Consider the following 19,617-nt stretch of genomic DNA (forward strand, 5'->3'; position numbering starts at 1 on the left):
TTAATAGTGTGTATGTGCAAAATTTGGGCACTCTTGCTATTAAAGGGTTAAATCACGGAAAAAATTGGCGTGGGCTTCTGCGCAATTTTCTCCGCCAGAATGGTAAAGCCAGTGACTGAGGGCAGATATTAATAGCCTGGAGAGGGTCCATGGTTATTGGCCCCCCCTGGCTAAAAACATCTGCCCCCAGCCACCCCAGAAAAGGCACATCTGGAAGATGCACCTATTCTGGCACTTGGCCACTCTCTTCCCATTCCTGTGTAGCAGTGGGATATGGCGTAATGAAGGGTTAATGTCACCTTGCTATTGTAAGGTGACATTAAGCCAGATTAATAATGGAGAGGCGTCAATTCTGACACCTATCCATTATTAATCCAATAGTATGAAATGGTTAAAAAAACACACACACATTATTACAAAGTATTTTAATTAAATAAATACACAGGTTGTTGTAATATTTTATTATACTGGTAATCCACCTGAAGACCGTTGTCACCTGAAACAAATGTAAAAAAAACAAACAACAATATTTCATACCTTCCGACGATCAGTCTCGTCCCACACTGTAAATCCATCTGAAAGGGTTAACTAATTTAACAAGCAGAAGCCTGTAATGCAGCCACCCCTGCCTGTAAAAACCCGGCGAATTAATGGAATATAGGTGAATGACCTGTAGTTACCTCGAGTTGCTGTGATGCGCCCTCTGCTGGATGTCCTCATATGAACTCGAGCCTGGGAAAATATTCTGAAAAGTTCCCAGGCTCGAGTTCATATGATAACATCCAGCAGAGGAGGGGGGGGAGGGGTTACTTTTACTCCATTCATTGTGCTATAAAAAATTACCTGGAAGCATGATTTACCAGGTCATGTATACTTTTGTTTACTTAAGTGATAAGAAATTTAACCCCCCCTCCAAAAAAAAAAAAAAATAATTGATTGTGTGTTGTGTCGCTATTTTTCAAGATCCAAAATGTTTTTATTTCTTGGTTTATGGAGCTGTATGAGGAGTTTTTTTGCATGGTAATCTTAATGGTACAATTTTGTTGTAGATATCATGTTTTACTTGCTTATTTTGGCATTTTTTGTGAGGTTGCAGCAATTAAAAAAAACACAGTTCTGGCATTTTAATTTTTTCCCCTTTACGGTGTTTACTGAATAGTTCAATAATTTTTATTTTGATACATCAGACTTTTAAAGACACAACAATACCATATGTTTATTTAATTTATAGGCTCCAATTCATCAAGAGTTGTGATGCTCACACCAGTCTTGATAAGGGGAGTATTGGAGTCAGATAATCCTGATTCATTGAGAATCGCATGCATTTTAATGAGTCAGGAGTGTCTGATAAGTGGTGTGTGCCTCTGTGAGCCTCAACACTAATCCCTGCCACTAAGTCATTCATCTGGAGTAAGATTTCTGACATCATGTCCTCGTCACCTCCATTATGGTGTAGATGAGTGAAACCAACGTGAAAATCTCATAAGTCGCAACATTTTTGATGAGCGAAATGGGGAATTATTCTAATTTTTATATAAAAGCTTTATTTTTTCTGTAGTTTTTAAAACCTTTTTTACTATATTTTTTTATTGCCTATAGTCCACTTGCACCTGCATTAAAAAAGGAACCTGACATTGGACATACCAGTGCATCTAAGTCAAGAAGAAGTAAAAGGGGTTTTCGAGGGTCAGAATAGTATTGCCTTATTGTTACGATAGGTTTTGGAAATGAGATCAGTGAGTGTCCAACCATCAGCACCTCAGCATTCGCCTACTAGGAGAGACTGTGGCTCCCGTGCAATGAATGGTCCACTGTACTCATACAAGTGGTAGGGCCTCTTTCTATCATCTTCATGAGCGGGAGTGCAGAGTATTGGACCTCCGACAATATAGTATCGATGTCCTATCCTGATAATAAGCCATCGATATTCTAAGCAAGGACACGTTATTTAATTTGCTTTTACTCTCCACTGACTTTTTGTTGGATTTTGGTAGAATTAATATTAATGGTTAGGCAAAGTAAATGTTTTCAGACAATAAAATAGAATAGTATATGATGCCCCTTGTAATACAAACTAAAAAAAATAGTATTCCTAGTTTCAGTGGTTTTATTATGGGGAAGAGTGTTCCAATAAACCATCAAAAGCCGTCATCGGTGTCAAGTCTGTAATCTCAGTAATTCACTTTAAACTAGATTTCTTTTTGACCACACATCCAATGTTTTTTCTAAAGACTAGTCTTGTGCAATTAAAGTGCATGGTCTATGCAGCACATTCTTGGACTTAGTCCTCTCCTAATATCTTTCTGCATCCCATACAGTCTCACCCAGGGATGACCGTCCATTGTGAATTACTGTGTGTGCCATGCAATACTCACATCATATAACACACACTGGTATGGGACTTGCATGTTGGACTATTGGGCCAGCTGTCTATTTGTGTTGGACTTATCTTGGCAGTTGTCTTATGGCTTACAGTGTGTGGTTGCTCTTTTCTACATTCCTTTTTAGGCACCTGAAACGACGGAGTCCTTTGATTTGTGTAATGTAATGCCACTAAAGGCCCCTTCACACTTAGCGACGCTGCAGCGATACAGACAACGATCCGGATCGCTGCAGCGTCGCTGTTTGGTCGCTGGAGAGCTGTCACACAGACCGCTCTCCAGCGACCAACGATGCCGGTAACCAGGGTAAACATCGGGTAACTAAGCGCAGGGCCGCGCTTAGTAACCCGATGTTTACCCTGGTTACCATGCTAAAAGTAAAAAAAAAAAAAAACACTAGATACTTACCTACCGCTGTCTGTCCTCCAGCGCTGCGCTCTGCTTCTCTGCTCTCCTCCTGTACTGGCTGGGAGCCGGAAAGCAGAGCGGTGACGTCACCGCTCTGCTTTCCGGCTCACAGCCAGTACAGGAGGAGTGCAGAGCACAGCGCTGGAGGACAGACAGCGGTAGGTAAGTATCTAGTGTTTGTTTTTTTTTCTTTTAGCATGGTAACCAGGGTAAACATCGGGTTACTAAGCGCGGCCCTGCGCTTAGTTACCCGATGTTTACCCTGGTTACCAGTGAAGACATCGCTGGATCGGTGTCACACACGCCGATCCAGCGATGTCAGCAGGAGTCCAGCGACGAAATAAAGTTCTGGACTTTATTCAGCGACCAACGATCTCCCAGCAGGGGCCTGATCGTTGGTCGCTGTCACACATAACGATTTCATTAACGATATCGTTGCTACGTCACAAAAAGCAACGATATCGTTAACAATATCGTTATGTGTGAAGGTACCTTAAGGCGGCTGACCAATATAATTTTAAATGTGTTAAATGTTGTTACGTTACTTACTTACTACGGTAAGGGAAAAGGGAACCACTAATTGCCATCCATTGTTATATGTGTATGATACCCACTGTGCCTGGCAACTCAGGTGCATGAGACAAATACAGAAATGTCTTATTTTGTTGTTTACTGTATAGTCATAAATACAAAATATAAAAAAGTGAATATTGGAATGAGTCACTGCAAATCGGCATGAAAATACACTATATTAATCACACATTAAATTTTATCACAACTCATATAATAAACTTAATGGGAAATCTCTGACCTTGGCTATTTGTGCGACCTCCAGAACTGCCTCTACAGACTGGACAGCATTCTCCAGGAGGGATCTCAGGATTTTCACATGTTGGAACTTCGAGACAAGGAACCTCATCACACAGGATTGCACCCCCATCACAGACACAGATTTGGCATGGAGTTGGTTTCCAAACATCTTGGTTCATATAAATGTTATCACCCTGTTTGCAGACAATGCCTTCAACCTCTCCTGAAAATACAAGAATAGGCAGGTTGTTATAAAATATAACATAAAAAAACAAAGTCGTTTTAAATTACAGTAGATCTGATAATGCAGATTGATGATAGTTGTTGCCGATTAGGAGGACATATTCCAGTAAAATGTATACAGAATGAACAGAATTATCCTGATTACTCTGTCCTTTATACCCTCACATGACAAAATACAGCTGCATCTTATCAAGTCCATAATTTACATGGTTTTCTAGTTAAATATCGTGTGCACATACAAACACATACATTATATACACCCACACATCATATACACACAAAGACACACACATTGTATACACACACAGACACACACACACTCACAAACGTTTGACCGTTTGTAAATGGCTATCTATGGATCTATTCCCTGGTTTCTGTGCTCAGATTTTGTACAGAATGTGGCATTGTATGGTCATGACGTGGAAGCTGACTGCAAGAATGACAGTCTTCTTGGCTGTCAACTTGGTTGTCAGAATAATTCTGGCAGCAGTCTGGTGCTGGCTGTAAGGTGTATGTTGTTGTAAGGCCAGAGTCACAGACAATACCGTAGAATATGACTGAATGCTTTGCGAGAAAATATGGCATAGCACTCGGCCCTGTGTTAATCTATGGGGCAGCACACATCAGTTTTTTTTTCCTCAGGCGTACTCAACGTGCATGTAAAGTCGCAATGCGAAAATTTCCCATGGCGCTAACACTGACGTTAGAAAGGTGAAGTGAATTCATTGGCTGTGAACTCCCAGGACCTGTCTGATGGCACCGCAAGCAGGAGAACTTTCTCACACTCACTGTGCCATCAGACAGGTAATAGGAGTTCACAGGGAGACACTGGGCAGCTGTAGCAGACATTGCTCAGTGTCTCTGCTGGATGATAGGCTGTATGGTTGCATCATGCAAGAATGCAGCCTGCCATCTAGAAGTAGCAGAGCTAGACCCATCTTCTCTGCGAAAAGGTGAAGAATATTGTTGTTTGTTTTTTTAACTCTTTGGATAAGACAAAGGCTTCAGTGGAATGAGCGAGGTCGTAAGTATGGTTTAATTAAGATTTATTGAAGGAGTCTGTGTAATTCTTTTAACTAAAGAACTTTTTTCTGGGTGTGTGTATTTTATACGATATGACTATGGGGTTTGTAATGGGGTGTCTTATTGATGCCTCTCCATTACTAACCTCAGGGCTTCATGTCACCTGACAATACAAATATCTATCTATGTCACAATTGGACTGGCGAGTAAACTGGGACCAGGGGCACCTTTCCTGGCCCTAGCTCTAGGGGGCGCCCTAACTCGCCCTGTTCCCCGGGATACCTCAGATGGCGAGGATGCCGGGGCCTCCGCCCTCGCCCTGTCTCCTAACTGCTGCCCTGCGTCTGTTCCCCTCCCCCACCCGGGGAAGAGAGGCGCTACCGTGTAAAACAGTACACCAACCCGACAAACAGGGGAACAAAGACAAGGGTAAAAAGAAAACTCCACTCACACAAAATATGCTCTCACAAATAACAGAGGTATCCACCAGGGTGTGAAGGACGGGGAAGGTAAATAAAGCAGGTAAGGATGAGGAAGTTTCCAAGCGTACAAACCATACAACTGTCGCACAATAAAATTCCTCCAGCTCTCCAAACACCAGCTCCTCACTACTCCAGGTCTATCAAGCAAGTGTTATCTCAGTCAAGGATCTGACCAGAAGGCCTAGCTTTTAAAGGAGAGAGGAGTGGCTAACCAAGCACAGCTGAAAGCAGGAATTTCCACATGGCCTATTAACCCCTGTCCTGCTGAAAGAAAACAATCAATCGTTAAGAAATCAGGTGCACCACTATCACATAATATATAATTCTAATAAACACTAACGCAGGGTGCTACTAAATGCATGGAGTATGCAATATCAGACCAAAGAAAGAAGAAGCCCATGCATGAATATGTGCACACCTGTTCCAGAATTATGAAAAAGTACACATTTTATTTTCTATGAACACCAAAAAACACAAGAGTATAAAACCAATTAAAAACCACAACAGTACACCCTTCCAACAGGCTACAATTTTGAATCAAACCTCTCTTTTGACAACACATCCTCGATCACAGGAAACCACTGTGAGGTTCATCACGGAATTCAGTACCAACTGGCACCAGGTGAGACACATTCTTGCTAAAAATTGGGATATCTTGACTTCGGATACCCAGACATCAACATGTGTGAGCCCTAGGCCCTTGATGACGGCCAAAAGAGCCCCTAATCTACGTGACATACTAACAAAGAGTCATTTTTCACGACCAGTCACTAGATTGAATAGGGGTATCCGCCTCAGGGGGTCATTTCCCTACGGCGACTGTACCATTTGCCCCTAAGATCGCTTTATTAGCCCTCTTGATGATCAGGACTTTCCCCTCTATCATTATATCAACTGCAAAACAAGCTTTGTGGTGTATGCTATTATTTGCCCATGTCATAAAATTTATGTTGGGCAAACCTCCCAAGAACTTAGACGACGTGCGCAAAAACATCTATCTACAATTAACCTGGCCCACTCTGATTCTAAACAGGGCAAAGTCTTGACCCCTATAGCAGCCCACTATCTTCATTGCCATGATGGTAAAGCTACTAACACACGTTTCTTCGGTCTACAGAGGATACTTACAAATGAGAGAGGTGGTGATCGACACATACTACTATTATAGAACGAAGCCCGTTGGATCTTTCGTCTCAAATCTATTTCGCCTATAGGTCTGAATGAGGAACTCGTATACACAGGTTTCCTGGGATGACCTCTATAATTTTGAAAGCCCAGGATTCATCACCATCCGGTTAAGATTCCTCGGTAATTGGATCTGATCCAGCTACATTGGAATTACTTTATGATTGACGCTTGCTTTGGGACTATTCTTATGAACTATGAGAATTTCTTTTGAGGATATAGAAGATACAACATATTTATTGATATGGACCCTGGGACTACTCTTGTAATGGGGGTGGCATGATTTTTCCAAGGATTGGGTAGATATGGATGTACATGCAGCTATCTCAACGGTCTCAAAATAATTATTTTCAGGATGTATGGATATTATTATTATTATTATATTCATGGACCATTTGGATTTGAGAATTATTCCCCTATTAATATGCAGCGGTTTGATGATTTGTAACCCCATATATATGGATTTAGCTATTTGGGATCCTTAATTCCTTACGATCTTTATATTATTATATGTATGTGGTTATGTATTACATATTACCTTTTGATATAACATATCGCTACATTATATCATCATGCATGCTTCTATTGATGTATATTTGTTTATATTCTGTGTTACTTTCTGGGTACCTTATCCAATTAATATCATTATTGCTTGGCACAGTAATGTCATTTATAGATAACCAGTGTTTAACATATGACCCACGTTGTCCATTCTCATATGCCTCCGGGATTTCCTTAGACCTTCTTGTCTTTCTGAATCCTCTCTGTATATGCAGTTTTCCCTTATTCTGAGGGCGCATGCGCACTCGCCTCCAAGCTCTGTGCGGCTGCACACAGCGCTCGCTCTGAGCGCTTACCTGTCTCTGATCTTCTGCGCAAGCCCCGGTCTTTTAACCTGGATTACGCTAATGCACCTGCCTCCCTGGCCCCCTTCCTCATTTCCGGACTGATGACAGCGATTATAGACACCGGTAGGCTTTCTTTATTATCGCGAGACCGCTAAGTCATCTTGGTAATTTCGCAATGCATCCTGGGAACGGAAGATGGCGGCAGCCGCGCGCATATCGCCGGAGCTCCGCTGGATCCCAGGAGGTGATTATATAACTATTTTTTATTTTAATTATTTTTTTAACAGGGATATGGTGCCCACACTGCTGTATACTATGTGGGCTGTGTTAGATACCGCGTGGCTCTGTTCTGTATACTACATAGACAGTGTTATATACTCCGTGGGCTGTGATAAGATATTACGTGGCCACTGCTATATACTGCGTGGCTCTGTGCTGTAGACTACGTGGCTCTGTGCTGTATACTACGCCGCTGGGCAATATACTACGTGACTGGGCAATATACTACGTGACTGGGCAATATACTACGTGACTGGGCAATATACTACATGACTGGGCAATATACTACGTAGCTGGGCAATATACTACGTCACTGGGCAATATACTACGTGTCTGTGCTGTATACTACATCACTGGGCAATATACTACGTGACTGGGCAATATCCTGCGTGGCTGGGCAATATACTATGTAGGCTGTGCAATATACTACGTCACTGGGCAATATACTACGTGTCTGTGCTGTATACTACATCACTGGGCAATATACTGCGTGACTGAGCAATATACTACGTGGCTGGGCAATATACTACGTGGGCTGTGCAATATACTACGTCACTGGGCAATATACTACGTGTCTATGCTGTATACTGCATCACTGGGCAATATACTATGTGGCTTGGCAATATACTACGTGACTGGGCAATATACTACGTAGCTGGGCAATATACTATGTGTCTGTGCTGTATACTACATCACTGGACAATATACTACGTGACTGAGCAATATACTACGTGGCTGGGCAATATACTACGTGGGCTGTGCAATATACTACGTCACTGGGCAATATACTACGTGTCTATGCTGTATACTGCATCACTGGGCAATATACTATGTGGCTGGGCAATATACTACGTGACTGGGCAATATACTACGTAGCTGGGCAATATACTACGTGTCTGTGCTGTATACTACATCACTGGACAATATACTACGTGACTGGGCAATATACTACGTGGCTGGGCAATATACTACGTGGGCTGTGCAATATACTACGTCACTGGGCAATATACTATGTGTCTATGATGTATACTACATCACTGGGCAATATACTACGTGACTGGACAATATACTACGTTGCTGGGCAATATACTACGTGGGCTGTGCAATATACTACGTCACTGGGCAATATACTACGTGTCTATGCTGTATACTACATCACTGGGCAATATACTACGTGGCTGGGCAATATACTACGTGGCTGGGCAATATACTACGTGGCTGGGCAATATACTACGTGACTGGGCAATATATTATGTAGCTGGGCAATATACTACGTGAACATGCATATTCTAGAATACCCGATGCGTTAGAATCGGGCCACCATCTACTGTAGTATATATCTATGTATTCTACAGTATGTATTCTATTCTAACCTGTCACACTGTGATTTTACTGTAGGCGGCAAATGAATGCTGGCTTTTATGCTATCTATAAAATATAAATACATATATATGTGTGTCACTGACATCTATATATCTATATATTCTATGTCTATATATCTATTCTATCTATTCAATTCTAACCTTTCACTGTGATTTTACTGTACGCAGCAGATGAACTGCTGGCTTTTATTCTGTCTATCGGTATATATACATATCTACTATATAATTGTCTAAGGGTCACTTCCGTTTTTCTTTCTGTCTGGCTGTCTGTCCTTCTGTCTGTCACAGATATTCATTGGTCGCGGCCTCTGTCTGTCATGGAATCCAAGTCGCTGATTGGTCGCAGCAAAACAGCCACAAAAAAGCCTATGCAGCATGAATAGTAAAAATATCTCATGTTAAAAATAATTTAAAACATAGTTACATACTCACCCTCGGTTGGCCCCCGGATCGAAGCGGCCGGTTACCGATGCTCCTCGCGACACCCCGGTGACCGCTCCATGTATTGCGGTCTCACAAGATGATGATGACCGGTACGTCATATCGCGAGACCGCAATGCACTCTTCAGACCGGAGCGCGCGACGAGCATCGGTAACCAGCCGCTTCGATCTGGAAGGTGAGTATGTAACTATTTTTTATTTTACGGTACTTCTTTTTTTTTAACAGGGATATGGTGCATACTACGTGACTGGCCAATATACTACGTGACTGGGCAGTATACGTGTCTAAGCTGTATACTACGTGGCTCTGTGCTGTATACTATGTGACTGGGCAATATACTATGTGGCTGGGCAATATACTATGTGGCTGGGCAGTATACTACGTGACTACGTGTCTGTACTGTATACTACCACGTGGCTCTGTTCTGTATACTACATAGGCAGTGTTATATTCTCCATGGGCTGTGCTAGATATTACGTGGCCACTGCTATATACTGCGTGGCTCTGTGCTGTAGACTACGTGGCTCTGTGCTGTATACTACGTGGCTCTGTGCTGTATACTACGTGACTGGGCAATATACTATGTGACTGGGCAATATACTATGTGGCTGGGCAATATACTACGTGGCTGGGCAATATACTACGTGGCTGGGCAATATACTACGTGGCTGGGCAATATACTGCGTGGCTGGGCAATATACTACGTGACTGGGCAATATACTATGTGGATGGGCAATATACTATGTGGCTGGGCAATATACTTTGTGGCTGGGCAATATACTATGTGACTGGGCAATATACTATGTGGCTAGGCAATATACTACATGGCTGGGCAATATACTACGTGACTGGGCAATATACTACATGCCTGTGCTGTATACTACGTCACTGGGCAATATACTATGTGGCTAGGCAATATACTACGTGGCTGGGCAATATACTATGTGACTGGGCAATATACTACGTGCCTCTGTGCTGTATACTACGTCACTGGGCAATATACTATGTGGCTAGGCAATATACTATGAGGCTGGGCAATATACTATGTGGCTGGGCAATATACTACGTGGCTGGGCAATATACTATGAGGCTGGGCAATATACTACGTGCCTCTGTGCTGTATACTACGTCACTGGGCAATATACTATGTGGCTAGGCAATATACTATGAGGCTGGGCAATATACTATGTGGCTGGGCAATATACAACGTGGCTGGGCAATATACTATGAGGCTGGGCAATATACTATGTGGCTGGGCAATATACTACGTGGCTGGGCAATATACTATGTGGTTAGGCAATATACTATGTGGACATGCATATTCTAGAATACCTGATGCGTTAGAATCGGGCCACCATCTAGTATATATATATGTATATGTGTGTGTTTTGACCAATATTTCCTTTGAAAGCGATGTGTAAATGACAGAGAATTGCTGCATGTAAAAGCTCATGTTACAATCGCTTTGCAATCGGATGGCAATCACACTACATTCTGATGTAAATTGGATGCTAGGTGTGAAAAATCGGATTGTGCTCGCATGACACTCACATTACACTCATGCAACTCTCGGCTGGAGAATCACAGACAGGGAGGAGAAGACCCTGTATGCAGTCCGTCTCCTGTGCACCGAAATCTGATTAGCAGAAAACTTTAAATCATGATTACAAAAGAACCAGAAATCAGATTTCTTCAGAAAAAGTATCAAGTAATAGGCTGGAGTTACACCAGCGTATGGCATCCAATGCAATATGCTAATGACACTCGTTTCCTGCTTGGTCTTGCTGTGGCCTAAGAACACCTAGAGTGTTCGAAACGCGTTCAGCTATTTCATGGATGTCCCTCTGTAAATATGTTTTTCGCTGATTTTGACATGCAGTGTTTCCATTTTTAATAATTTTTGGAATAAAGAATTTTTTTATCTTTAAATACTTTCTGAGCTGGATCTTCTCTTCAATTACCGTATATACTCGAGTATAAGCCGACCAGAGTATAAGCCGACCCCTAATTTTGCCACAAAAAACTGGGAACTCGATTGACTCGAGTATAAGCCTAGGGTGGAAAATGCAGCAGCTACCGGTGAATTTCAAAAATAAAAATAGATGCTCCATACCGTTCATTATGGCCCCGTAGCTGTGCCATCGTAGTGCTCTGCACCGTTCATTATTGCCCCATAGCTGTGCCATATAGTGCTCTGCACCGTTCATTATTGCCCCATAGCTGTGCCATATAGTGCTCTGCACCATTCATTATTGCTCTATAGCTGTGCCATATAGTGCTCTGCACCGTTCATTATTGCCCCATAGCTGTGCCATATAGTGCTCTGCACCGTTCATTATTGCCCCATAGCTGTGCCATATAGTGCTCTGCACCGTTCATTCTTGCCCCATAGCTCTGCCATATAGTGCTCTGCACCATTCATTCTTGCCCCATAGCTCTGCCATATAGTGCTCTGCACCGTTCATTCTTGCCCCATAGCTCTGCCATATAGTGCTCTGCACCGTTCATTCTTGCCCCATAGCTGTGCCATATAGTGCTCTGCACCGTTCATTTTTGCCCCATAGCTCTGCCATATAGTGCTCTGCACCGTTCATTTTTGTCCCATAGCTGTGCCATATAGTGCTCTGCACCGTTCATTATTGCCCCATAGCTGTGCCATATAGTGCTCTGCACCATTCATTTTTGCCCCATAGCTCTGCCATATAGTGCTCTGCACTGTTCATTTTTGTCCCATAGATGCTTCATATAGTGCTCTGCACCGTTCATTATTGCCCCATAGCTGTGCCATATAGTGCCCTGCACCATTCATTATTGCCCCATAGCTGTGCCATATAGTGCTCTGCACCGTTCATTATTGTCCCATAGCTGCCATATAGTGCTCTGCACCATTCATTATTGTCCCATAGCTGTGCCATATAGTGCTCTGCACCGTTCATTATTGCCCCATAGCTGTGCCATATAGTGCTCTGCACTGTTCATTTTTGTCCCATAGCTGTGCCATATAGTGCCCTGCACCGTTCATTATTGCCCCATAGCTGTGCCATATAGTGCTCTGCACCATTCATTATTGCCCCATAGCTGTGCCATATAGTGCTCTGCATCGTTCATTTTTGCCCCATAGCTCTGCCATATAGTGCTCTGCACCATTCATTATTGTTCCATAGCTGTGCCATATAGTGCTCTGCACCGTTCATTATTGCCCCATATATGCTCCTTATAAAGCTGTGCCATTGCTGCTGCTGCAATAATTAAAAAAAAAAAAGCCATACTCACCTTTCTTGCTTGCAGCTCCCGGCGTCCAGTCCCGGCGTTTCTCCGCTCTGACTGATCAGGCAGAGGGCGCAGCGCACACTATATGCGTCATCGCGCCCTCTGACCTGCACAGTCAGAGCGCAGAGACGCCGGGAAGACAGAGCGGCGCCGGGAAGATGGAGCGACGCTCGGCATGTGGAACGTGGACAGGTGAATATAAAATATTAACGTGACCGCTGACAAGAAGACCTTTGGCACCCGGAGACAGTGTGACAGGCAGGGGCAGCGTCAGGAGCGCCAGGACTAGGTAAGTATGCCTCAGCGCCCTCTCCCCCTCACCCGCCGACCCTGCCGCCCACCGTGACTCGAGTATTAGCCAAGAGAGGCACTTTTAGCCCAAAAATTTGGGCTGAAAATCTCAGCTTATACTCGAGTATATACGGTACATGAAAAAACATTACATATAGAAAGTACAAAATTGAGGTAGATGAGGCAAAGTTTCAGACAAAATGGCCTTTATCGAGACAAAAAAGACAAGTTAAAAATACAGCTTTTTATATATGTTTTTTCATACATAATTTTCTATGGTGCATCAGATCAGCCTTGGAATTTCACAGTAGTGTGGGTGCTTCTGTGGCGCCCCAGGGTCCTGGTCGTCACAGTGGTATTACTTTCCTCCAGGGGAGAGTGATGCTACGTTTGGAGGCAAGTAAGGATAACTGCATCCAGGTATCACAAACATGCCACAGATTTCATACTCCAGGCCACCAGGGGGGAGTTTCTGATCCTATTTATTAGGTGACTCCCCATATATATATATATAACTGGCAGTCAGTAGGGAAAGTTAGTTAGTTCCAGACATCAGTCTGAAGAGTACAGAGGGGCCACGGAGCTGTGCATGCCCTCAGAGCTGCAGCTCCTAGAAAGAGACATTTTGAAGGCAGAATTGTATTGCAGCGAGCGTGAAGGAAAGCAAAGGAGAGGATACCAGAAGGGGACCAGCCCCGAACAGGCTGCCTCCTTCTGAGGTGCAGAACACCGGTAGCCGGAACACCGAGGTAGTAAGGACCTCTATGCTCTACTTCAGAGACCGGCAGGACAGCTAATTGCATGTTACCTGTCCGCACCTACATCCAGAAGGCACGGTGGCACCCCTCAGAGGCGAGGGCATGCTAGAGTCCCTATAAACAGCCTCAAGCCACCAGTCATACAGGTTTTGTCCTATCAGACTATGGGGGACAGAGAGCGAGACACCACATCTGTGAGACCCTTATTTGAAGCTTATGCAGTAAGGGACTACACCACTACAGCGCAAGGGAAGGGTATTGATTTCCACCTGGACAAAGGGACTCTGGACTTGCCTCCGAACCGGCCGGACTCTGCCTGCCCTGTGATCTGGTGCTCTGGACTGTGGACGCTGAAGTCTTCAGTAAAGGTAAAGAGACTGCAACCTTGTGTCCTTGTTCTTCACTGTGCCTCTCACCATACCACCATCTACACACTGGGAAGCCCTGGGGATATACTTCACCTGTGGGTAGGTATACCATCTAGCTGCCATAACATCACCCCAGTGGACCCCTTAAAGCAGCGTCGGTCACCCTGACCGAATACCACAGGTGGCGTCACGAACATAAACTTTATCCCTTTAAAGAACTTTCCCTTTTATACGGACGTCCCAGGGCCACGGACCGAGTCACAGCCACTGTGACATCCCCCTGTGAATTGCAGGACCCGGTACCGAGTAACCCCTTGCCCTGACGAGGCGTTCCACCTCCAGTGAAGTGAATGCCGCTTTATACAAGGTTTATACAGTTTATGTTCAACTGATTCAGTTAGTTTCTACAATGCTAAGTAACAGTGCTATCTTGTATGCACTGAAACTGCTGTGATTCTGTACCTCATCTGAGTATTGCGACCATAAAGTGTATTGTATATTTTAAAGGGGTAGTCCAGCATACAAGTAATTTTATACTTAATACACTTTAATTAAAAATTCTTTATCCTTCCCTCACAATACTATCTAACTGCTTTTCTTTCTTTTTGTTATTACTTCCTTTTTGATGATGTTTCTTTTGAGAATCCCAGTGCATGCTATGTGTGGAGACATAAATTAAGTGCCATCAGGGGGCAGAGGCTATGGCCACTGCCACAGTCCCTGCACCCTCCCTGAAATGAAGCACCATCAGTGACCTTTGTTTCAGGGGCAGGGGTGGTCCCTGCTCTTTAACTGTGTGTTGTGCACATTGCTGATTAGTAATAATGAGCCGGCATCAGAGCACACTGTTAGGCCGGCCTCACACTAGTGTGTTTTATGGACGTTAGAGAGGTGCTGAAAATATGGATTGCATACGGTACAATGCTTCTCTATACCCCTGCTCCTATCAGCCGTATTTTACTGATCCGTATTATACGGTCTTCTACGGCCATAGAAAATCGCAGCATGCTGCGTTTGTCAGCGTATTGTGCAAAAAATACGCCAATGAAAGTCTATGGGGGCCAGAAAAATACGGATTGCACACGGACCAACAGTGTGACTTGCGAGAAATACGCAGTGGTATTCTATAGAAAAGCCAGCAATTCAGTGCGGTGTACAGTAAAATCACACTGACAGGTTAGAATAGAATAGCTAAGATAAATGTCTACACATAGTATAGGGGTATATATATATATATATATATATATATATATATATATATATACAGTTAGGGCCAGAAATATTTGGACAGTGACACAAGTTTTGTTATTTTAGCTGTTTACAAAAACATGTTCAGAAATACAATTATATATATAATATGGGCTGAAAGTGCACACTCCCAGCTGCAATATGATAGTTTCCACATCCAAATCGGAGAAAGGGTTTAGGAATCATAGCTCTGTAATGCATAGCGTCCTCTTTTTCAAGGGACCAAAAGTAATTGGACAATGGACTCTAAGGGCTGCAATTAACTCTGAAGGCGTCTCCCTCGTTAACCTGTAATCAATGAAGTAGTTAAAAGGTCAGGGGTGGATTCCAGGTGTGTGGTTTTGCATTTGGAAGCTGTTGCCGTGAGCAGACAACATGCGGTCAAAGGAACTCTCAATTGAGGTGAAGCAGAACATCCTGAGGCTGAAAAAAAAGAAAAAATCCATCAGAGAGATAGCAGACATGCTTGGAGTAGCAAAATCAACAGTTGGGTACATTCTGAGAAAAAAGGAATTGACTGGTGAGCTTGGGAACTCAAAAAGGCCTGGGCGTCCACGGATGACAACAGTGGTGGATGATCGCCGCATACTTAATTTGGTGAAGAAGAACCCGTTCACAACATCAACTGAAGTCCAGAACACTCTCAGTGAAGTAGGTGTATCTGTCTCTAAGTCAACAGTAAAGAGAAGACTCCATGACAGTAAATACAAAGGGTTCACATCTAGATGCAAACCATTCATCAATACCAAAAATAGACAGGCCAGAGTTAAATTTGCAGAAAAACACCTCAAGAAGCCAGCTCAGTTCTGGAAAAGTATTCTATGGACAGATGAGACAAAGATCAACCTGTACCAGAATGATGGGAAGAAAAAAGTCACACCACATCCTCTGTTAAACATGGTGGAGGCAACGTGATGGCATGGGCATGCATGGCTTTCAATGGCACTGGGTCACTTGTGTTTATTGATGACATAAGAGCAGACAAGAGTAGCCGGATGAATTCTGAAGTGTACCGGGATATACTTTCAGCCCAGATTCAGCCAAATGCTGCAAAGTTGATTGGACGGCGCTTCATAGTACAGATGGACAATGACCCCAAGCATACAGCCAAAGCTACCCAGGAGTTCATGAGTGCCAAAAAGTGGAACATTCTGCAATGGCCAAGTCAATCTCCAGATCTAAACCCAATTGAGCATGCATTTCACTTGCTCAAATCCTGACTTAAGACGGAAAGACCCACAAACAAGCAAGACCTGCAGGCTGCCGCTGTAAAGGCCTGGCAAAGCATTAAGAAGGAGGAAACCCAGCGTTTGGTGATGTCCATGGGTTCCAGACTTAAGGCAGTGATTGCCTCCAAAGGATTTGCAACAAAATATTGAAAATAAAAATATTTTGTTTGGGTTATGTTTATTTGTCCAATTACTTTTGACCTCCTAAAATGTGGAGTGTTTGTAAAGAAATGTGTACAATTCCTACATTTTCTATCAGATATTTTTGTTCAACCCTTCAAATTAAACGTTACAATCTGCACTTGAATTCTGTTGTAGAGGTTTCATTTCAAATCCAATGTGGTGGCATGCAGAGCCCAACTCGCGAAAATTGTGTCACTATCCAAATATTTCTGGCCCTAACTGTATATATGTGTGTAAGATGTGCCTATTCTGGCACTTGGCCACTCTCTTCCTATTCCCGTGTAGCGGTGGGATATGGGGTAATGAAGGGTTAATGTCACCTTGCTATTGTAAGGTGACATTAAGCCAGATTAATAATGGAGAGGCGTCAATTATGACACCTATCCATTATTAATCCAATAGTATGAAATGGTTAAATCACACACACACATTATTAAAAAGTATTTTAATGAAACAAATACACAGGTTTTTGTAATATTTTATTATACTGGTAATCCACCTGAAGACCCTCATTCTGTAAAAAAGGTAAAATAAAAAAACAACAATATCCCAAACCTTCCGTCGTTTTGTCATGTCCCATGATGTAAATCCATCTGAAGGGGTTAACTAATTTTACAAGCAGAAGCTTTGCTAATGCAGCTGTGCTCCTGCTTGTAAAACCCCGGGGAATGAATGGAATGTAGGTCAATGACCTGTTGTTACCTTCAGTTGCGGTGATGCGCCCTCTGCTGGATGTCCTCATATGAACTCGAGCCTGGGAAAATATTCTGAAAAGTTCCCAGGCTCGAGTTCATATGAGGACCTTTTTTACAGAACGAGGGTCTTCAGGTGGATTACCAGTATAATAAATATATATATACTAGATGGCAGCCCGATTCTAAAGAATCGGGAGTCTAGAATCCATATATACTTTATTTATTCAAATGTAAAAATAATACAATTAATAAATAATAGTAAGAAAGAACAAAAAATGGCTGCACTCACCAGCTCTTGACAATTCTTGTTATTTAAGGTACAGTTACACAGGATCCATGAACATGCTTATGAGGGGAGGGATGAAAGACATCAGACGACAACTTGTCTTTTTGCTCTGCATTATTAGTATACTTTATATCAGACCTAATCTTACATGCGCCATCAGCAGCTTTGGGCTCTGTGTCATTAGTATCCTTACTATTAGAGCTCATGTTGGCTAAGCTAAACAGCTTTAAGCGTGGTGGTGGCAAACAACAGGTTAATAAGAGGCAGTGTCAGGTAGTAGGAAAATAGCCAGTTAATAATAGGCAATAGTTCTTTGCAGGAATGCAGATATTAATAAATAGGCAGTTTATATTGCAGAGAAATTGCTGGGCAATAATAGACAATGTCCTTATGTGGCAAATAATAGAGCAATATACCCAATGTGGCAAAGAAGAGGTTAATAAACGGCAGTCTCTCAGTATAACAGTCAGTGAATAATAGGCAGTATATGGAGAAAACACCAAACAAAAGTTCAAAATTGGTGTGAAAATGTCACTGAACCACTTCCCAACTAAATATATATAGTTTTGGTAAATGGTATTATCATTTTTTTGACGAAATTCGGCAGGAGCTTGAAGAGCAACGTCACTGGGCCCGCCTCCACGCAGTAGAAACTTGCTGTGAGGTAAAAATTCAAAAATCACACCAAAATGGTGGGCGGAGTGTGTCACAGTACGGCACGTTTCTGATTGGTCGCTCGCAGCAGGCGGCAACCAATCAGACACTGGACACTGTTGACGTCACTTATCTCCGGACATTATCTCCGGACATTAGCTCCGGACAGGAAGTTGGCACAAATTGCAGGAAGTAGTATTCTAGGCAATTATATATTATATATATATATATATATATATGTGTCTCAGTGACATATATATACTAGCTAGCGAGCATTTATATTGGTATATGGTCTCCATCCTGCGTCCCCATCCTGTCATGTGCTGCTCCCATCCTGCGCCCCCGTTCTGCCATGTGCTGCTGCCATCCTGCACCCCCGTTCTGTCATGTGCTGCTCCCATCCTGCGCCTCCGTTCTGTCATGTGCTGCTCCCATCCTGCGGCACCATTCTTTAATTTGCTGCTCCCATCCATATGCCCCATATGCTGCTCCATAAGATGCTCCATAGTATATGCCCCGTGTCAGGTGGCGTAAGTAACAAATAGCTGTGGCATGAAGTGCCACAGCCTCATGCCACAGCAATTTGTTACTTGCGCCACCTGATTCCTTTCCGCCGCCATTTTCTTGGTCCTCCTGGCGCCGGCAGTGTGTCTTCAAGAAAATGGCGCCGGAAAGCGCGGACTGCGCAGGCGCCGATTCCGGGAGCAAAACCAAGAAAATGGCGGCGGAAAGGAATCAGGTGGCGTAAATAACAAATTGCTATGGCATGAAGTGCCACAGCTTCATGCCACAGCAATTTGTTACTTACGCCATTCCTTTCCGCCCATTTTCTTCGTCCTCCTGCTGCCGGAATCGGCGCCTGCGCAGTCCGCGCTTTCAGGTGCCATTTTCTTGAAGACACACCTGAAGTGTGTCTTCAAGAAAATGGCGCCGGCAATGTGTCTTCAAGAAAATGTCGCCGGAAAGCGCGGACTGCGCAGGCACCGATTCCGGCAGCAGGACCAAGAAAATGGCGGCGGAAAGGAATCAGGTGGTGTAAATAACAAATTGCTGTGGCATGAAGTGTCACAGCTTCATGCCACAGCAATTTGTTATTTACGCCATTCCTTTCCGCCCATTTTCTTAGTCCTCCTGCTGCCGGAATCGGCGCCT

At 43.3% G+C, this 19,617-nt stretch overlaps 1 protein-coding gene across 1 annotated transcript in view; it reads right to left on the bottom strand.

Moving 5' to 3' along the window:
• Window positions 1-19,617, bottom strand: part of COL5A2 (collagen type V alpha 2 chain) — a 525,281-nt gene that overhangs the window by 292,994 nt on the left and 212,670 nt on the right. Inside the window, exon 2 of the mRNA XM_069733787.1 lies at window positions 3,601-3,822. Within this exon, the coding sequence (XP_069589888.1) occupies window positions 3,601-3,822 (222 nt within the window). The remainder of the gene's footprint in view (window positions 1-3,600; window positions 3,823-19,617) is intronic.

The sequence above is a fragment of the Ranitomeya imitator genome, chromosome 7, assembly GCF_032444005.1.
Source record: "Ranitomeya imitator isolate aRanImi1 chromosome 7, aRanImi1.pri, whole genome shotgun sequence".
Taxonomy (NCBI): domain Eukaryota; kingdom Metazoa; phylum Chordata; class Amphibia; order Anura; family Dendrobatidae; genus Ranitomeya; species Ranitomeya imitator.